Source organism: Esox lucius, chromosome 19 (assembly GCF_011004845.1).
Source record: "Esox lucius isolate fEsoLuc1 chromosome 19, fEsoLuc1.pri, whole genome shotgun sequence".
Lineage (NCBI taxonomy): Eukaryota > Metazoa > Chordata > Actinopteri > Esociformes > Esocidae > Esox > Esox lucius.
In genome coordinates, this window is record NC_047587.1 from 18,642,236 (window position 1) to 18,664,964 (window position 22,729).

Genomic DNA, 22,729 nt, shown 5'->3' on the forward strand with positions numbered 1-22,729 from the left:
AAAAGGCTGAGCCAAAGCTAATAGCGCCTTGTGAAATAAGAGCTACGTTCAAGACATTTCAATGTTGGAAAACGTTGGCATTTCAGGGGGCAGCAGAGACCCTAACTAACGCATAGACATAGGAAAAATGTAATAAGGTGTGGTATTTGACCAACCAGAGCTGATATTGGCCAAAAAGGGCTGTTAATTGGCGTAATGCAACGTAGAAAGCCTAAATAGTGGCCTATTGTCAGTACACCCCAAACACCCGAGTTTCCTATTTGTAAATGCAATTACAAAAGTCAAAATACATGTTCGTTTTTTTCATACCTGTGCTGTTACGATATCATGCATTAGTGAACACTTATACACGTGGTGATGTAATCCTAAATGCTTATTGGTGATAGTTCTAGTATGTAGTTCTCTGGCTGTTCCGTGGTATTTTGGAAATACATCACAAAAGCACTAGATGCTTTATTGCTGTTACAAACCGGTTATCAACACAATTAGCGAAGTAACAAGTGATGTGATGTCATTTATACCATGTCTTTCCGCTCATTGCCACCTGTTTCGGTGCTGCAAGTGATGAAAATACTGTATAGGAAAAGTATACTAAATCTATGCAAAGTTGACGAATACAATACTGGATATGCAGGAGGCTGTGAGCATATCTCAAGTGTGACAAAAAGGACGTAGGAGCCGGGGGGACATGTCCCCCCATTATTAAAAACGGGTTAAAGTGTCGTCGTCGTCCCCAATAATGTTGTTTTGGGTAATACTTTTATTTTGAAAACATTACGCTTTGGAACTTGTCATGTCGACGTCCCGGCCGAATCCAAGATTCTCATTCATTCTTTCATGACAAGCATTCTGTGTAGGCTAGCAAAGTGGAATTAGTGTAGCTCCAAGTTTTGTTTTCACAGTACGTACAACGTGTATAAACGTCATCACATTTTCATAGCTATAGAACGAACGTGATAAAATATAAGCTTGCTTTTGGATAAAAACATAGTTAAGGCGTAATTAGCGAGCAATCTTTATTTTCAAGTTTAACACAACAACCGTTACAGTAACTAGTAGCTTGCTTGCTAGATAACACTGAGTAGTTCCTATGGCTGTGTGAAAAAGTGATAGTGAATGATTTGAAAGGAAGAACTCTTGCTAAAATGATTTGCACAATCTGTCTTAGTCTTCAACATAGGGTCTGCAAGTATAGCTATCTAAGTAATGGACGTGCCACCACCAGTCAAGAATGGAGTGTAAGTAGCTAAGGTTCTTGGTAACAATCTCCACACAACAGCTGGCAATTTATTTTCTTCTGTTAATATGTTTAGAATCATCTAGATATAGCTAAAGTGTGTTCAATATTTTAAGAAGTTGGTTTATGCTATGTATGATTATGGCAGGAAAGTGATAGACATGAACAAACAGGCACAAACCAACAGTTAAATCATTGATAAGTGCCACGCCAAGACAGACTGTTGATCCGTCATAAATCATGTAAATCAATCAGTCATTGAATAAGATCTCTGATAAAAAGACAGCAGCTGAATTTAGGATTGTACTGTATGTTTACTATATGCAGAAAAGACGCTGTCATAACAATAACACTGGTCAGAAAGGTAGCCAGAGTGTGGGAAAGAGAGGCCACAAACCAACAGGTAAGGTAGTGTGAAGTATTAATTCAAGGTGTGCTATAAGAGCAGATTGGAAAACTTAAAGCTGGACTTACATGCCTGACTGAGATGTTACCAACATCACTGTAGTATTAGTCCTTTTAAAATATGCACTCTGGTTACTTGGCTATCTGAAATTACTTTCCAGCTGAAAAGTCCCACCATGCCAAAAATTCACACACAATATAATTTACCAGTGCTAGTTAGGACTATTCCATGTTCAGAAATCGCTACTTTCTTAAAGTCAAACTGGAATTTTCACAATGAATGCTTGAGTCCTTACAACACCCGCAAGGCCTCTGTACAGAAAGACATTATTTGCAGGAACTATCTACTTGCTACACCCTTTCCAGACATAAAGAGTATTGCAAGCCAGTGTTGTTGAAACAATTATCGCCCCCAGTATTTCCAACCGGACTACCTTCCGAGCGAAACTGTGTCCGGTCCTATTCACACTTCATTGGTCAATAATGCCAAGGCCTTTTTTAACCAGAGCATGTCTATATCTAACGTAGTCATGGACAAAGAGAATTGAACAAGAAGTGGATTCTAGAAATGGAAAAACACAGAACTACATATTAAATAGACATTTTGGTAAATACATTAACATTCACACTGTAGTCAAATGTGTGTCCCAATATCAGTCACTTCTACCCCCTTGGTGGCCAACAGCAGGGCTGTATTTATGCACTCCGTATTGTCATAAATAAGAACAGTCCATATCCATTGGTCGTACACCACACCGCCTCGGACTTTCTGCTGCATGATTCAACACGCTAGTTCCTGAACTATATTTAGTCTTTAAACACAGTTTAACATTGTTTTTGGTTTTACTCTTTTCTAAATCAAGATCTGATATTAACAAATGTCATTATGCAGATTGCATGAACCATTAATTAACTATAAATGTATACGCTCTCCCTCACACAAACATGCCTGTGCAGTATAATAAATTCAGTCATGACGATTCATCTGTTGCCAAACAAATCACTTGAAAAGGTAGGAAGTCATTTCCAGTAACCGATCTGAGCTCCAGACTACAGTCAATTTGCACCCAACAGCTACCTTTCAGTTCAGAAGTTACGGAGTCTCACTTCTAAAACATCTGAACAACTGAAATGGTACTCGCCTTCAGGGCTGCCAATGTACATTATATGCTGTCTGGGAAACAAAAACCCATAGGCCATGGGCTCTTTTTAGGCTAGACTGCATCAAATAAATGGGCTACACATACTGAGACAGAGAGGCTGTGTTTTGCTCAATTGACACGCCCAATTCCTTTCAACTCGCTTCTTGGTCAAACTGTTTTGAAATAGTGTCTGTCTCATGTGTGGCCGGAGCCAGGAGAGGAGTCCAGTGTAATGACAAATGAAGTTCCCCGTAGAACTTCAGGACAGGCAGCATTGAGCTTCATGAATTCATAATTACTGGGCTTTGTGGGATTTTAGTAAATACCTTCAAAATAAATCACAAACAAAACTACAAAAAAAACGTACAATCACATTACTTGCCATTAATATTAGTAGAACAAGGATATTTCATGTCATAAATGTTAATCAGATACATAAAAAAAAAGTGATCCCAAGTCACATTATGGGCTAATAAAGTAAGCTCCTGCCCAGATGCTAACTATTTACCACACCACCATGTTCCATTTCGATAGCAAATACACACACATTATAGTCATCTAGTTGGGTAATTCCACTAAAACACTGACACTGAAATACCACATTTTTATTTAAGAACCAGAGTGTTAAGAACACGTGTGGGTACACAGTGGATTGTGTTAACCTAAATACATTTGATTGTAACTTTTAAAGAACAACATTCCTACTCACTCTAATACCATTTGAGTTCATTTCAGTCAATGTATCTGTCAAGCCAAAACTGAGAATGGTCTTGTTTGTTCACTGCCCATTCAATGTTTAATTTATTCAATAGTCCCCTTAAAAATCAATTAACCTTTTCAGTTATATTGTATGTGCACAACCCTCTTTCCAAAAATGTCAGGACGCTGCGTAAAATGTAAAGAAAAACAGAATGCAATTATGTGCAAATCATTGAAAGCCTATATTCAACAGAAATTGGTACAAAGACAACATATCAAATGTTGAACCAGAGAAATTCTTTGGAAAAAGATATGCCCAATTTGAATTTAATGCCAACAACACATTTCAAAAATGTTGGGACAGGGGCACGTTTATTTCTGTGTTGCATCTCCTATTCTCTGTAAGCGTTTGGGAACTGAGGAGACCAATTGTTGTAGTTTAAAAAGTGAAATGTTTCCCATTCTTGCTTGATATTGGATTTCAGCTGCTCAATAGTTAGGGGTCTTTGTCACATTTTTCATTTAATAATGCACCAAATGTTTTCAATGGGTGACAGGTCTGGACTACAGAGCCATGCTGTTGTAATACATGCAGAATGTGGATTGCCATTGTTTTGCTGAAATAAGATTTTCCCTGAAAGAAACATCTGGATATGTTGCTCCAAAACCTGTATATATTCTTCATCATTAATGGTGCCTTCACAGATGTGCAAGTCATCCATGACATGTGAACTAATGCACCACCATACCATCTAGGATGTTGGATTTTGAACTGTGCACTGATAACAAGCAAGATGGTCCCTTTCCTTTTCAGCCCGGAAGTCCATGATTCCCAAATGTAATTTCCCATTTTGATTTCGCAGGACAGTTTTCCACGTCACCTCATTCCATCTTAAATGAGCTTGGGCCATCCAATATTGGTTTTTGGCCTTGTCCCTTTCATACAGAGATTTCTCCGGATTCTCTGAACCTTTTAATGATATTATGTACCGTATGAGATCCCCAAACTCAGGGCAATTTTACATTGAGAAGCGTCATTTTTAAATTGTTGCACTATTTGCCCCTGTTTACTCTTTCACAGAGTGGTGAACCCCTCCACATCTTTACTTCTGAAAGTCACATCCTCTCTGGAATGCTCTTTTTATACACAATCATGTTACTGACCTTTGGCCAATTAACCTAGCTAGTTGTGAGATGTTCCACCAGGTTCTTTTTTTGTATAACAATTTATTTCAGTCTTTTGTTGCACCTGTCCCAGCTTGTTTGAAAAGTGTTGCTGGCATCAAATTCAAAGTGGTCATATATTTCTCAGGGAACAATAACATTATTCAGTTTCAACATCTGATATGTTGTCTTTGTACTAATTTCGATTGAATATACAGTATCTCACAAAAGTGAGTACACCCTTGACATTTTTGTAAATATTTCATTATATCTTTTCATGTGACAACACTGTTTTTATTTTTTTTGCTACAATTTAAAGTAGTGAGTGTACAGCTTGTATAACAGTGTAAATTTGCTGTTCCCTCAAAATAACACAACACACATTTACACTGTTATGCAAGCTGTACACTCACTACTTTACATTGTAGCAAAGTGTCATTTCTTCAGTGTTGTTACTTGAAAATATATAATCCAATATTTACAAAAATATGAGTGGTATACGGAGATCTTTTGGCAAAACTTTATAATCTAATGTTGAATGTATACATATTGTACATTCCATAAACTGAAGCATAATTGTGTCCTTGATAATGAGGTTAGAGTGCACTTTATAAACCAATGTGTTTCTTTTTAAATAGAATGTGAAAAACAAATACTGTATCATCAGCTATTGCCAATGTTAGGGAAGCTACTTTGAAGTCAACCAAGCTACCACTTACTCCTTGTAAGAAGTTTAAGTAATAGAAAACATAGTTCACTTAACTGAAGTTACTTTAAATAAGTATATGTAAATCTGAAATGTCATAGACATCAAATTACCATCAATTAGGGGTCATATGTTAACACACGTAATTTAGCCAACTGAAAATCAATCCTATGTTTAAGTGAGAATTGGGCAGGTGTGATGGCTGGTTTCAATAGACTAGAAAAAGTAAACCTTTTCCTCCCAGCATTCACATGCAAACCAATTAATTAGACAGGTTCCTATGGTTGTGAAGGCACTTGATGATAAGACTGCATTTCCTGCTTCAGGTTTAACTGATCCACACATATACATTCCTTTATTCTTTCAGTCCCATGTTGATTGGCCTTCATGTTTGGGCTGATCAATCGTGTAGACCCACACAGCCAACAATCTCCTTGCTGTGTCTAAGCCCTCAGACAAATACTAGTGTTACTTATATATGTACTTACAAAATATATTTACACAGAACACTGAAAATACATTAGTTAAATTGTAAGGCTATATTCCATAGTATTAAAAAAATAAATATGTACAAATCATTTGTTATTGTGTAATATAGATGAGGGAACCTTGCTGTATTTAAATTATCCAGTTTCTAGGCCAAACTATACATTTTAAACTACACATTTTAAAACTACTACAGACTTCAATATTCATTATTCACATATACTATAAGTTAGTTGTTCAACAGATTTCTCTATAAATGTTTTGACAGTCAAGAATTAAAGTTATGAGAATCACCTGCAGTTACCAAGGCAGTTAAAGTACATTCCAGAACTAACACTACCCTCTATTGGCCTATCAGAGCTGCCACAAGCACACAACATTTCTCCACCATGCTGTACCCTGTTTTTTCTTCATCCTGATGATATAAACCTGATGACTAATCGTTATTTTCATGGTCCAAGTTCTACTAATATCCTTAGTTGGTTGTTGACAATATAAAAGGATAAGCACTGAATATAAATTTGACAATTCATTGTCATTGTAAAGCTAGACCTAACAACTCCACAGGAAGTGGACAAGACAGAAGAAACAGACTACAACTATGGTAGGTCCTCTTCAAACACTGATTCCTTTTACTGAGATGATTGGTGGTGGTTCCCTATCTGTTGACAGAGGAAGGACCCATATCTGTCCCCTGTGTTGAAGTTACGTAGTGAGTGGCGTTGTCATCCGTCAGTGGCAATGCCCAGGTGTTGCCATTGGTGGAGCCACAGCAAGTAGAGCTACAGGTAGGGTTACAGGTGTCTGTGAGTTGGCGCAAGTACTCTGCATGTACCGGTTTATGGCTCTCTAGCACCCGGATGGCTTCATCGATCTGGAACCACTTCCGTTTCCTACCTAAAGAGAGCAAAGGAAGGAAAGTAAGAGGAATCAATCAATGAAATGTATTTTCTAAAGCCCTTTTTACATCAGCAGTGGTTACAAAGTGCTTTTACAGACACCTAGCCTGAAAACCCAGAGCAAGCAACAACAGGGTTGATGCACAGTGGCTAGGAAAAATTCTCTAATAGGACAGAACCTAGAGAGGAACCAGGCTCTGAGGGGTGGCCAGTCCTCTACTGGCTGCGCAGAGTGAAGATTTTAAGAGTACAAATTATAATAATTGGTAAATGCATGGGAGCTGTGTCCAGAGCCTATGAACACAAGCCACTGCTTGGAAGGAAGGCTGTGTTAAATGTCTAAAAAAATATATTTTTACCATAGATGCATACTGATGGGGTTAGGAAAGATCAATAAGGACTAACAATACAAAGCTTCTCCAACACTCAAGCATGCTTAGCTTAACATTATACATGCAGTTCCTGTTGTTGCTTTCAATATATTCTGTAATCTTTGTATAATGTACCTTCACAACCATACATCACTTCAGTCAAATACTGCATCTGGACTTGTACAGTTGTTGTGGTTGATGGAGGTGGTGGATTTAAAAAGTAGCAAAGAGTTTCCTGGGGTTAGAGGAAGAAGCTTGAAATATGAAGTGATATACAGTAGTATTAGCAGTGCATAGAGAGGAAGAGAAGGTAGTGCGAAGAGAAAGGATGATGAAGTTACACATACATCAAATTCTTCGAGACACCTTTGGTAGTTTTCAGCCTACATACAATACTCAATAAATGCTGAAACACTAAACCTTTTGGAAAACCTAACTCACACTTTAGTAGAATGAGTAGTTAGCTAAAGAATGGACTGGCAAGGACCCCCCCTCTTCTTCCTGGACTGCCTCTGTTATTTGGTGCATGAGTACAAGGCGCTGGAAATGTTCCACATTAATGCCGAGAACCCATTCCATCTCGTTCCAAAGATGCTCTATTGAGGGAACTGTGACGGCCACTTTGTTGACTGAACTCACTGTCAAGATTCTGGAATCATTCCAAGACAATGAATGCGCTTTGTTGAATGACGCATTATCCAACTGGAGGTATCTAGATGTTGAAGTGTAAACCGCAGTAAAGGAATGGACCTGCTCATTTCAAATGTTTCTCAATGGTTATCAAGAGACCTAACGCCAGAACTTTTTACGCCACAGGCGGCAGCCTATATCAATAGACTTGCACTGCTTTCACCAAATCTTGACTCTTGCGATCAGCACAAAGCCTTAGGAACTGGGACCACTGAAATAGAAATGGGACTCTGGGGTGAACGTGGGGGTGCAGGTGTACACTGATACCCGAGGAATGACATGAGTGCTACCCCTGGTAGAGAAGGTAAGTTGTAAGACAAGTCCACACATCGGGTTCATCAGGTACAGTAATGGCCCTTATAAAGTGCAAGACAGGACAGTGAATGGAAAAGGGTGTGGTGACAGGCAAAGAATGTAATACTGGCCAAACCTCTATTCATAATGAAAGTTCTCTCAATAACCTTTTTAAATAGTTGACCTTTTAAGTTACAGGATGCCTTATTCAATTATATAGTTTAAAAAATGGTTATCGCATTCAAAAAAAATATATAGTGATTTCTGGAACCAACTTAAAGAAATCCCTGTGCTGTGTAGAATGTCTCTAGTTTGCTAGTTAGCTCAGAGAGTATGATCTTTTGTCCTGTATGTTACTTAATTTGCGCATCCCCACTAATGTTGAATTATCACACTGGAATGTAGGACTAAACTAAATAAGATACATTATTTAAACAATTGTTACATTGTTATATTTTGTATGAAGTATGTTTTGACATTATACTTGCTATTGATGTACATTGTCTGCTTTTTGCTTAGTGACATTGTGAATAATAACCTTTGTCATTTAAAAGGGGATATCTCAAAATTTCTCCCATCTTGTGGCACAAAAATCTAATGGAAACATAAATCTTTCTACAATTATTGCAGATATGCAAAATAATTCATTCTACACAACATTAGTACTATGCATTAACCCCACTAAAGTGCCACTTACAATCATCTGACTGCTTATGAGATCATAAGACTTATGTTTTGTGAGGCAACAGTTCAATAGCTTTGATGTCAAAAGTGAGAAAAGAACGAGGTCTAGGTCTGATGTGAGAATGGAAATGCTTCGATAAAAGTGTATTAAGGTCAACAGGCATATGGGAAAATAAAACTCCTTAACCAAATGTCTTCAAAACAGAAGCCTACCGATGTTGACAGAATCCTCCCAGTCCTCCAAAGTCTCTGTCACAGTCAGGACATAGACATATGTTCTGTGTTTTCTGTCCTGGTTGTGCTGCAGGGACAGACAGAGTTGTTCATATCATAATACCATTTCACACCTGGAAGCGTATAGGCATTGCATGCAATGCATGTTGTCTTTATTTAGGTTAAGGATACTCCTGGAACAACAACAAGCTGTTTTCGGTGTACATTTTTCGGAAGTGTTATTTTTTATTATTTGACATCATATTCTGTAGTGTCCAGATGACTGATGGTTTGTAAGCCTTACCTCAAAAACGCCCAATAGTCTGCCAAGCTTCCCCTTTACACCCGCCTGGACACAGACACATTTACAGATAACACAAAGGATAGTCAGCCAGCATGGAAACGACAGAATTACACTAATACATTCACACATTCTAAAATTACCCAAAAGACAAAATCACTTTAAACATTTTTGAAAACTCTGGTTATTAAAAGTTGTACTGTGCCTAAGCATTTTAATAAATGATAAAAAAATATATGTAATCTGAAACAACTCATATTACAGAATGTTATTCTGAGTAATGCCTTTGCACTCAATTGTTATTTTTTGCTGGACCGTGTAAGCGGAGCCAGCATAGAAGAGCGAATCTGGCTGGCTCTTGTTAAATAGTGTAGTGGTTAACGACGCGGACTACGGGACAACTGCTCCCGCGTTCGGACAGACAAAAACTTTGCTGGCTACAACCTTCAGTATCTATGTTATAGGAAGCATAAAATAAAACTGTTCTGGTGGATATTAGGTTTTGTTCAGGATGGACAAACACTACGCTGGCTACACGATTCTCTTGTCTTTTCACTTGATGAAAAAGATTCATTTAAAACGAACGAATCGTTCGCGAACTGCACATCCCTAATGAAAGCTTCCCTGAGGCACTCCGGTGCTGAGGGAAAATCCAAAGTATACCCATTAACAAGGGCGTAGAAGCCAGGGGGACATGTTCCTCTCAATATTAGAAACTGGTTAAATTGTCCCCCTCAATGTTTTCTTGTGTAATACTTATATTTTGAAAAAAAGTGACTTGTTGGAACTTGTCACGTCCCCATCGCCACCGAATCCAACATTTTCATTCCTTCTTTCATGACGAGCAGTGATTACTGTCTGTGTAGACTGGCTGTGAGGATTGCCGTAGCTGTATGTTGTGTTCACTGCAAGTATAACGTGTATAAACGTCAGTACATTTTCATAGCTATAGAACGAACATTACAAAATAAAAATGTTCTTCTGGCTAAAACATTGTTATGACGTAACTGGCTATAGCGATCTTGATTTACAGGTTTTATCTAACAAACGTTAGTGTAGCTTGCGTGCTAGAACAAGGCAGTTATGGCTGTGTGGGAAAGTAATACAGTAGTGAATGATTTGAAAGGAAAACGACTGATAAAATAATTAGAAAAATATCTGTCTTAGTCTTCAACATAGGGTCTGCAAGTAGCCATCTAAGTAATGGAGTGTAAGTAGCTAAGGTTCACACCACAGCTGGCAATTTTATTTCTTCAGTTTAGATGTTTTGAATAATCCATATACAGCTGTGGGTCCTAAGTGTGTTCAATATTCATATAATAATAATTATCTTTATATTATTGGGTTTATGCTATGTATAGGGTGACCACAATTTCAAACCCCCATACCGGGACCCTGTAACCGCAAGTTAATGCACGCGCACATGTATCCCATATGGAAAATAAACATATTTTTGCAAGGCAAAATGTATGTAGAATATATGTTGAATACATTTAATTTAATTCAAAATAAATTTCAGGTATCAACATGCATTTCACCTTTTAATCTGAAATGTATTTTAAAATGTATAAATACATTTTACTTTATTCAAAATACATTTCAGCTATCAAAACATATTCCATTTTTATTCCGAAATGTATTTGAACATTTATAAATACATTTCAGTTTTGTCCAAATGTATTTCACTGTCAAAAATGTATTTTGAAACCCATATAAAAAAAAATCTGATCCTGTGAAAGTAAAAAGAATTAACGACGAATTGATTATATCACATTTAGGTGTTGAAACACATTTCATAGTTATTCATTAATAAAATACATGACATCTTATATAGTCACAAATATATTCTAACGTACTATAGCAAACTTAGTAAGACCTTTTTGAAATAATCCTTTTTGGAGTAGTGGTTAGTGCCTCTGACTGTGGAACACAGCCTGCCCAATGTTACAGTATATTTAGACATTTAGAATTTTTTTTTATAAATATATTTAAGCAGTCAATTTCAAAACAAATTATATATATTTACCAAATGTATTTAGGAATATATTTTCCAAATGTATTCAAAAATGTATTTAAAATACATTTATTTTCCGTATGGGTATATGCTTATGAACATAAAAAGTTTAATTATCATGTATTAATCCTTGAAAGTACTCCTCCCTCAACATTTTCATAGATTCTGGAATCGGTTTCATTTCAGAGGTTTTAGTTTGGAGCGTTCATATGACGACAACAAACAGGCTACAGTATTGACAGTTAAGTAACATTAAGGCTAGCTAGCCAGAAGGCTAACATTACCTCAGTTACCCAAAAGTAAGCCGCTAAGTATCATTTAACATAGGGTGACCAGACGGCCCGTTTTGCCTGGGATTGTCCCGGTTTCAGGCTTGGTGTCCCGGGTCCACTAAGCACAAGCACACTTGTTGGTCATCATGCCTGCTTGTGGTTGGTGGAGCAGGGGCTTTGAGCTTTGATGAGAATTGTTGCTTTGCTATGCAGTTCTACGCAGTTGTTTGTTTGGCTCTGACTCGTATGTGGAAAAATTACAGTATTATTATTATTTTAATTGTGGTGAAAACTGGGACAATTTAGTAGTGAATGTCGGAAACCGGGACATTTTAGTGTTTTCAGATATTTGTCGGGACCCGGGACACCCAGCTTGAAACCGGGATAATTCCGGGCAAACCAGGACAATCCCGGGAACACCGGGATGTCTGGTCACCCTAGCTATGTATGATCATGGCAGGAAAGTGATGAACATGAACAAACAGGCAAGGGAGAGAAAGAGGCCACAAACCAACAGGTTCATAAGTGTCACCCCAAGATTGACTGTTGATCTGTAATCATGTAAATCACTCAGAGTACTTGATTGGTAAGGCACAGATGTTTCATCCCAACCAATGATGACAGGTTTGACACTACCCAACCCCCACCCCTTGAAAAAGCCAGACAGCAACATCAACCCACTGTGGGATATTTTCATGCCGGGATGGAATTCCGCCAGGACAACTTCACTATCCAAAGGGACACAATTTCTCTGTTCCCATAAAACATGGTCCCAGCATTGCCCATGATGGTGACGACTGCTTAGTCTCTACACCAAGTTCAACCTGTCTCAAGACTCTTTAGACAGGTTGTGCCATTTTCACATAATACATAGACAGAAGCCGTCAGCAGTTTGGCCAAAAAAGTTAACAAGGCAATGACAAACACACTGACTTCTTTTCCCTTGTGGAATTACAAGGGATTATGGTGGGAAGCCGATGGCATGAAATGCTTGATGGGAAAAATTGTGGGTGATATTTCGCTGTGGAGCAAATTCACAAGTCGTCATTAAATCCCTAACGATATATATTACTGTAATAAATACATGAGAAAAAAATATTATTGTGGACCAAGCCCTGTCTGTTTTAAGAGTCTGGCAACACCTGGCAGCATTCCAAGACTGGAGTCCATGGGTTTGGTCACATGATCCTGGGGTTGAGCTATAATTCATGTTTAGGCTCCTGCACCCCTCCCAGGTCCACATGGTTGAGGGTTGGCTCAGGCGAGGCTCAACAGGTTTAAATGTCTTAAATGTGAACTTCATAAAATAGTGTTTGGCCTGCCCGTCAATGTACAGTACAAAACTGAATGGGGTAAAGATCCTGGTAATATTTAAAAAAAATTGAACCTTAATTGAACCTCCATTGTGGAGTTCTTAGGAGTGGATGTGTTAAAGTTGTCAAAAGAGTGGTGTGAGGATCATTTGAGTTATGAACAATAACCCTGTTGTAAGACATGTCTCAGGAGGAGAATGATGCGGGTAACTAGACACTGTCTCTAAATGTCGCAGCTCCATTCCTCACAGCTGTCAACACATGACTCCCTGGGGTACAACATGGCAGTCTCCACATTAAGTCTGTCTACTCCAGTCAAAAAGATCATTCACCAGTGGAAAAGCACTGTCAATCCTTTCACTTAGCCACTAAGCCATTAGCTCTGTTGGTGCAGTGTACATTAAGCTCAATCTAGGACGTTTGGAGACAGTATCTCTACTTCAAGTCTACAGTGTACTTAGAACATTACAGATGGATGGTAATAAATTGTCTTTGGGGGGTACTCACCTCCTCGTACACTTCTCTGACTGCAGCTCCACATGGTTCCTCCTCTGGCTCCATCCCTCCTCCTGGTACAATCCACTGGTCTGGGTGCCGACTGCTGCTCACAAGCAACACCTGAAAAGGTTAGCAAAAAATCAACAATTAAAAAATGTCAATTCTAATTAACTAATAATTATTACTATCCCAAAAGAGGCCCATCCAAATGCAATTCCAACCCTGTTGTAACAAGATGTCTGTCCTAAATCTAACTCTAGACTGAAGCACACTGTTAATACTGTACATATACAGGGGGTGGACAAAAAATAAACACATAGAAAAACACTTTGAAGTAACTTAAAAGATTTACTTGATTGCCAATTGTGTCATCTTTAAAATAACGTATGACAATTAACACTTTGATATTGGATTTTTCAAAACAACATGAGGCAACTCACTGAGTTCCAAAGTGGCCAAATAGTCGGTGCATCGGTTACAAAAGGATTGAATGCATCAAGAGGAACGGTTTCAAAAATCATGACAGCGTACGCCAAATACTGGCAAAGAGGAGCAGTGGTCGCAAGTCCAAGCTGACTGACAGGAATAAAGGGACATTGAACAGGATAGTTACTCAAGGCCTCAGAAGCAAAACTTGGAAAACTACCACAGAATTGAATCGGCACCTCTGTGACCCAGTCTCAACAAAACCTTTGTTATGAGCTTCAGAAAGCTGGAATTTATGGCATTCATATGCATTGGCTGGAATTTATACCACTGGTATCAAAGGCCAATGCACAAAGATACATCATTTGGTGGAAGGAACACCAAACCCAGAACCCCAAGCAATAGAAAAATGTGAAAAGTCAGAAGAGATCTTTCACTCTATTTCTGGATGGGATTACGTTTAGAGAAAGCAAAAGGATGCCTCCAGCCCACAACATCTGCGGCCAACTGATAAACATGGTGAGGGATCTTTAATGATATGGGTAGCCATCTTGTGAGACTCATTGGGTCTGATGATTGCTTTGCATAGTTGTATAATGACCCTTTGACTGGACCAGGTGCACACTATGGTGCAAACACTGTTCCCACACAATGTTCCAGAATGATGCCCTCAGACAGTGCTAAAATCATTCAAGAATGGTTTTATGAACACAAGGATGGTGTCAAACACCTTCCATGGCCTTCCCAATCAACAGATCTGAAGATCACTGAACCATAATGGGAGGTTCTGGAGGCCAGAGTGCAAAGTGGATTTCCACCCCCTTCATCCCTCAAAGAACTGGAATGCTTTTCTTCTTGAAGGTGCAATAAACAGTTCAGCTGTTCTGAAGGCAATGTTCATGAAATCACTATATCGTTAGGTGTTGACATTATTTTGCCAATCCACTGTACATATAGTTCATCCACTGTACATATAAGAGTATCCAGAACTCATGTTTTCCAAATATTTTACATTAGTCTCTTTCTAAAATGGATGAAATATAGTTTTTCCTCATCAATATATACACAATAACGCACAATGACAAGCACAAACAGGTTTTAGAAAAACAAAAAATATAAGATTTGCATTAGTATTCAGATACTTTGCTATGACATTCGAATTTGAGTTCAGGTGCATCCTGTTTCCGTTGATCATCCATGATATGTTTCTACAACTTGATTGGAGCCCATCTGTTGGGAATTGATTTAAATTGACATGATTTGGAAAAGTACACACCCATCTATATAAGGTCCCACAGTGCATGTCAGAGGACAAACCAAGCCATGAGGTTGAAGAAATTGTCCATAGAGCACAATTTGTGTCTAAAGATCAAAGCAAAATGCCACAGGGCTGTAAAGGGGACATTGTTGGTTGTCCTGACTCTACATGGCTCATATCTAAAGAGTTAGGGTGTTAACCCCTGTTGTCCTGTCAAAATGTCAAAATCTGGCCCTCCTATCATCATTAACCACATTATTTAACAATAGATCATATTCTGAATGCTCAGTGGTCAAGCCCCAGCACACATTCAGCATACGTCATCAAAACCCAACCCATTTTACCCACAATGTAGGAATTACTAAGAGTTATGCGACTGACCCACAGTTATTTGAAAAGGCTAAATTAAGTTATTTCCGCCAAGAGAACACCAGATATTGTCCGCCCTTTGAAATTGCATTTATGTAGATTTTTTATGAGTAAATGATTGCAAAGCAGAATCTTTCAGTAGTATTTGTTCAATAAGATTAACATAATATTTCAATTGTTGAAGTTTAGATTACCTGTATCCAAATACTTTCCAGAGGGTGTACATACTTTTGACGAATGTACTTGACGTTTAACAGGGTGTGTGAAAATACCTTTGAAAGTTGGCACACAAGCCCAGAGCCCAAGTCGGCCCATAACCCCAGAGCCCAAGTCGGCCCATAACCCCAGAGCCCAAGTCGGCCCATAACCCCAGAGCCCAAGTCGGCCCATAACCCCAGAGCCCAAGTCGGCCCATAACCCCAGAGCCCAAGTCGGCCCATAACCCCAGAGCCCAAGTCGGCCCATAACCCCAGAGCCCAAGTCGGCCCATAACCCCAGAGCCCAAGTCGGCCCATAACCCCAGAGCCCAAGTCGGCCCATAACCCCACAGCCCAAGTCGGCCCATAACCCCACAGCCCAAGTCGGCCCCTAACCCCAGAGCCCAAGGTGTTTTGAAAAACACTGGCCGCAGTGCTTTCATTTCAAACTTCAATGCATTACACTCTTACGCACGTACAAACACATGCACTCTCTTAAATGCTCACATGCACGCAGTTCTCTCTTTCTATCTCCCCTGCATGCGCGCACACAAAAACACACACTCACAGCCAAACAGGCTTTACAAAAGCCCTGGATCAGCAGTTGCCTTTCTGAATGAAAACCAGAACAGCTTAGCAGAGCTGCAAAATGACTCTGACCAGGGCAATTCCACGGTAAGGGAATTACGCTGAGACTCCATTTTTGTTCTGAGGAGTACTTTTAGCAATTTGTGCAAAAAGGAAGAACTGTGCAGATGCAAACACAGAATTGCATTGTAATTATACATTTTGAATTAAAATTAAAAAAATATCTGCAGAAAGAACAGGAAGCTTTAACATGACACCTTCAGTTTCAAATAAATCTCTTTTGGTTATAGTAACTGGATTTTCATAGGCAAATTGAGAATGCAGGAGAAAACATTCTCTGTAGTTGTATCCGCTGATATTACAGAAGCAGAATCTTTTCCTGTAAGCCTTGGAAGTGTATGTGCATGGGTGCCTTGGTCAGTTGGTCCTTTGCTGAAAATTCTATTGCCTTATCTGGTGTCCGGTTTGCCATAGATATCCTCCCTCAAGTACTTGTACCTGGACCAGCGCATCATGCTTTAAGACAAACTGACCTGATGAGTCATTGTCCCTGTCCACTTAGTCATGTTGCTGATCTGGCTTCTGCATGATGACCCCTGGCTGACTCTGTCCATGGATGTTGCTAATTGTTTTGACTACTGTGACTGTTTCGAACATGTTGGAGAACGATCTGGCCTTAATGTCTCACAAACCGGTTGCCTCACAGGGAGACCGGCATGAAATTGTCACACTGTTTGCATTTTTGCTAGCAACATAATTGCAAGGCATTCATTACACTGCTGGAAAGCACAATTTTGTTGGGTTTTTTCCGATGTAAAAATTCAAGACAGAAGTCACTAAAAACATCTCAAATGTTCCAACTGTTGGACAAATGAGTAGATAAACAAGAAGTTAGCTTAATCTGAAAGATAAAAGGCAGTGAAACATTAATTTGTTCTTCGTCATCAGCTACTTATATTTTTTTGCTTTTGAAACAAAACGTCTTCACCAAATGCTGGAGCTACAAATAAAAATACCCTCCTTTGAATCCTTGAAAACTTTGGTATGATGTCCACAAGCCAAGTATGTTAAGATAATTAGACGCCACTACAATTAGATGCCACATTCATGCCAAAAAGTTATTTAGATGTCTTGCCAGAAGAAAGTCTTCACTCTTACCAAGCCATACATGTCAGTGTCAGTGCCTAGCTTAAACATCTTTGCAACTTTGACTGGAACCAGGATCTATGGTCAGATGTCTTGTTTAAAGGCAATCTTCTGGTAAGATGTCTAAATAGCTTTTTGTATTCATCAGTAATTGTAGATCTTCCATGTTGATGCTTATCGAGCAAACACACATTAACAAAAAACACTGTCTCACAAGGCGCCAAAAATAACCAGGTGTAAAGTTCAGAGTACTCTTCCGGTGTACTACTTCTCAGACATTCAAAAATAAATTCAGAACACTGCGATTTTCCATGTAAATAATTTTGCCCAGCAACAGAGGGAGCAAGCAAGAGAGAAGGAGAGCTGGGAAAATGAATCTGACAGGGACAGCTAGTCCCTCTGCCGCAGAGTTTCTATAAATTGCAGCTAATAGGTCACTGGGTGTTTACCACATAATGTTACATTGATCCTTCAGCTCCCCTGGCTTTCCAAATAACATACAGGCCTGAGAGACAGGTCGTCACCATACAGAGCAGTGATGATCCAAGATGACCCCTTTGTTATCACTTTAATTGCTGGTAAAAGGTCCGGTAAATCTTACTGAGATATAGCCCGTTTTTCTGCATCCTCTGACATTTCAGCTGATGCTACAGGCGTGTACTTATGTCAGACGTGACAACACTGGTGTCTGTAAGATATTCCTGTCATGATACAACACCAATTGCATTGGGAGGGGAATTTGCTGGCACAATGTTGTCATTAGTGAGCAACAAAATTCTAAGTATAGAGATACATGTTTCGATCCCATATAGAAAACCATTTTTTAACAGAGGGAGCCAGTTTGAGGGATGGCCTCTTATGGAAAGGAATGAAACAATTGTATTAAATGTATGGGCTGCAGTTGTACAGGACACAAGTACTGGGAAGTGTGAACAGTTTTGCAAAGTGCAATGGTCAAACACTGCCAGATCTAATTGTGTAAATTTGGTAGAGACCTATCCTAACAAACTAATATCTGTAAATACTGCCAAAAGGTGATTCCACCAAATATTAGGGGAGTAATCAATCCAATATTTAGCCTAAACAATTAGGACAGTTGAACTTTGCATCAAAAACGCAGAACAAGTTTTTAGAACAGACACTTCTCTCCAATTTAATAACATTTTGTCACTTTGTTAACATAACATCCAATTCCCAGAAACCCATCAAATTCCCAGAAAATTGCTCAATGGTCACACTGTTAATGAACAACTGTAGTTTAGTTATGGAGAATGTTTGAAAAAATGTAATGCCTTCATCTTTATATCTATTTATGCTCACTGGCTGTGGGTGATGACAAGTATGGTGTGGAATCATCAGCATGCATAATAATTTTAGCTACTTGGAAGACAGGTGACAAATACATTTTTGTATTTTCAAAAGAGAAAAGTAAAAACCCAGGCATATGCACAGTACTTGTCTGATGTTAGAGAAGCTTATGTTGAATATCACTGGGATTTATATGTTAAGTTACTCACAACCATGTAATGGCAGGTGATGTAAAATTACAACTAATGTGTTTTTCCAAATAAAATATTACTATCATTAACTTTAAAAACTGCACTGAAACACCACATTATGGGATCCCCCTTTGCTCATGAAGTCTGCATTGTTTCAGAGAGGGTCTAATTAGTCCCTACACATCAATCATTTTTACTTTGGGTCACTTGTGCATTTGGCCGAGGTGCGTGTTAATGTGCAAATGGTATTTGTGCCACATTCACCATCTGTCAATCATGATAAAAAAAGCTTGCATGCTTACAACAAGACCAGGCAGCCCATTTGACATCCTACCCATCAACCCCAGATTATGCCGAGACAATCTGCACTGCTGACTTCACTTCCGTTTAACCCCAGGTACTATATGCCCCAACCAGGAATTGAACACCTGAATGCATTGATTCAGATTCCCCTTATTTATTAATTATATCGAAGGATCCTGAGCTCAGGGGAAAATCTGTCATGAAAATACTCACCTCTAAATTTGGATATTGAGGCACTAATGAGTGGGATTTTGTGGTACCTCAGCATAGTTACTGACCTCATGGTACCGACCCGACAATAAAACTAAAACAGCTGAGGCCTAGAAGGACCCATATGGAATTGTCAACACCACCCTGACACCAGTAACTGACCGGAAATACACTGCCATTCCAAATGTTGGGGTCACTTAGAAATGTCTTTGTTAACCATGAAAACCTACATGAAATGATTTTGAGTAGGAAATGTAACAACATGAATAGGAAATGTAGTGTGAATGTTAGAAATAATTATTTTTTATTGAAATAATTGTCCTTGACACTTTCCTTTCATCAAAGAATCCTCCATTTGCTACAATTACAGCCTTGCAGACCTCTAAATTCTAGTTGTCAACTTGTAGAGGTAATCTGAAGAGATTTCACCCCATGCTTCCTGAAGCACCTCCCACACATTGGATTGGCTTGATGGGCACTTCTTAGATACTGTTTCATACGGTCAAGCTGCTCCCACAACAGCTCAATAGGGTTGAGATCCGGTGACTGTGCTGGCCGCTCTATTATAGACAGAATATCAGCTGACTGCTTCTTCTCTAAATAGTTCTTGCATAGTTTGGAGCTGTGCTTTGGGTCATTGTCCTGTTGAAGGAGGAAATTAGCTCCTATCAAGCACCATCCACCGGGTACAACATGGCACTGCAAAATGGAGTGATAGCCTTCCTTCTTCAAGATCCCTTTTACCCTGGACAAATCTCCCACTTTACCACCACCAAAGCACCCCCAGACCACCACACTGCATCCACCATGCTTGACAGATGGCTTCAAGCACTTCTCCAGCATCTTTTCATTTGGTTTGCGTCTCAGGAATGTTCTTCTTTGTGATCCAAACACTTCAAACTTGTCTGTCCATAACACTTTTTTCCAATCTTCCTCTGTCCAGTGTCTGTGTTCTTTTAGCCACCTTAATCCTTTCTTTTTATTGGCCAGTCAGAGATACATATTTTTCCTTGCAATTCTGCCTGGAAGGCCAGCATCTCAGAGTCACCTATTCACTGTTGACGTTGAGACTGGAGTTTTGCAGGTACTATTTAATGAAGCTGCCAGTTGAAGACCTGTGATGCATCTGTTTCTCAAACTAGATACTTTAATGTATATGTCCTCTTGCTCAGTTCTGCACCGTGGCCTCCCACTCCTCTTTCCATTCTGGTTAAAGAGAGTTTGTGCTGTTCTGTGAAGGGAGTAGTACACATCATTGTAAGAGATCTTCAGTTTCTTGCCTTCATTACTCAGAGCATGAATATACTGACAACTTTCAGAAGAATGTTCTTTGTTTCTGGCCATTTTGAGCATGGAAATGGATCCCACAATTGCTAATGCGCCAGATACTCAACTAGTCTATTAGACAGACAGTTTTAATGCTTCTTTAATCAGCACAACAGTTTTCAGTTGTGCTAAAAGGGTTTTCTAATGATCAGTCAGCCTTTTAAAATTATTTCTTTTGAAAACAAGGATATTTCTAAGTGACCCCAAACCTTTGAACAGGAGTGTATTTTTTAAGAAAGAGTAGCTTATCCATTTCAACAAACCTATGAAAAAATACAATAGTGTAGATGGGATCAACGTATGTATCTCACAGCCACATGGCACAGTATATGACCAAGTATTATAGCCCTCATATGGAGGCAGAGTACATGTGCATTCAGACACATCATAAAGACAGATGATTGTACATTGATATCTAATTCTTATGAAGGGCAGGGGTTTACTAGTCAAACACACCAACAGCCAAGTCATGCTGAACTAACTTAAAGAACTGCCTTTCTAATACTCCCTGTTCTGTATTTCTTACTATCTTCCTTACTATTTACTATGAATCACACACACAAAATCAACAGACCTAATCCTGTAAAGCTCTCCACATACTGATTAGTGTCACATAAGATTTGTCAGATAAACTTTTATAAAATGCATGTCTACCTACTGATGCCTTTCTGGCATTTTAATACAATGTGGAGGAGAATAAGGAGACTATTATAGGAATTTGTCATATGAACTTGGTTAGATGTGTTCTTGTGGTAGAGAATATCCAACGTTTGTGGTAACAAACCCAATCAACTTGAGTATCATACATCCATACCTCATCCTCTTTTTCATTCTTGAAACATAAACATGCCGCTCGTCTCTTGAAACCTTCGCCATCATACGTTCTAGTCTGGTTGGGTTTAAACTTCATCATATATTCCCAATCTTCGTGTTCCAGGGATATTATACGAAAGGTTGAGGGTCCAAGCAAGTCAAGAGGATGGTCAAGAAGTGTATAGAAGTTTTAAGGGAATCCTGATCAGCCTTCTATTCATTCACAAGCATCGCTTATTCCAGGAGGCTTGACGGTGATTTTGTCTAACATGTTGGCTAGTTCCCGCTGTCAACATTCATGATCTTTAAAACACACACCCCCATCTGGGGTCTGTGCATTTAAACTTTCTGACTAAGCTACTACGAAGTGGCCTGCAATCAGCTCAAGTCCCGGCGACGTTATGTCACGATTAAATGAATACGTACGATTTTCACACAATATAATTTAAAGAACCTCTGTTGTCGTAGTACTATTCAGTGTATTTCAATTTGCCCTCGTTGCAACTGTTAGGTCGACATCAAAGTTAAAACTATGGAATATTTGCGTTTTTCATGGCAAGCCAATTTTCTAATTAAGAAGACAATTCGGCCTCGTAGCGAGTGACACCTGTAACGAACCGCTGGTTTTGCTGAACGTTGGGAACCGAATCGAATTGGTGATAGGAGCCTTTCATTTGGCTCCTTCATTAAAAAAATGTAAGCTCAAATATCGATTATTTTATGAATTACGTAAATGTTCACTGCATATCCGCACTCCATAAACAATACATTGTGGTGAAAGCGAATCTTTGTGTTCCACGCCCATTTTTCTATAGTCCTAAAAAATAAGCATGCGATCTAATAATTAGTTCAGATAACATGTAACCCACTTAAACATACATTTCGCATTTTAACATAATTCTAGCCTACGTTTTAGCCTTGACATTATTTTGAGATTAGTTCCATTGTTCATGGGTTATTTTTAAGCACTTAAACGAAGAGCCGTTTGGGAGCCAAATGATCCGGCTACAGGTTAACACATTCAGATGCACCGACTCAGTTAAAAAAAACTCCGAATGCCTGTTACTCAAGTTCCGCAGTGTTCACCACCAAAAACCTGGCAAGTTAACAAGCTGAGTTAATGCGGACCTCTAGTGGTATATAGAGAAACTGAAGCACCTGCTTCTACAAATATTGGATGCCTCCTGGTCGTTATGGAAAACCGAT

General features: G+C 38.9%; 1 protein-coding gene across 1 annotated transcript; it reads right to left on the reverse strand.

Annotated features, from left to right (window-relative positions):
- Positions 1 to 5,106: 5,106 nt before the first annotated feature.
- nudt4a (nudix (nucleoside diphosphate linked moiety X)-type motif 4a) lies at positions 5,107 to 22,559 on the reverse strand. Its single transcript, XM_010890311.3, has 5 exons — positions 21,525 to 22,559; positions 13,398 to 13,508; positions 9,295 to 9,339; positions 8,991 to 9,078; positions 5,107 to 6,736 (listed from the first exon to the last, which is right to left on the reverse strand). The coding sequence occupies exons 1-5, from the start codon at positions 21,621 to 21,623 to the stop codon at positions 6,498 to 6,500; spliced, it is 582 nt and encodes a 193-aa protein (XP_010888613.2). The 5' UTR covers positions 21,624 to 22,559; the 3' UTR covers positions 5,107 to 6,497.
- Between the last annotated feature and the right edge of the window lie 170 nt (positions 22,560 to 22,729).

Bases quoted from the DNA above. Each gene is read 5' to 3' on its own strand.
- nudt4a (XM_010890311.3), bottom strand. From the start codon at position 21,623: ATGATGAAGTTTAAACCCAACCAGACTAGAACGTATGATGGCGAAGGT. The intron at 13,509-21,524 runs GTATGGATGTAT...TAACCTTTTCAG, and splicing joins AGAATGAAAAAGAGGATGAG to GTGTTGCTTGTGAGCAGCAG. The intron at 6,737-8,990 runs GTAGGCTTCTGT...TGCTCTCTTTAG, and splicing joins GGAGGATTCTGTCAACATCG to GTAGGAAACGGAAGTGGTTC.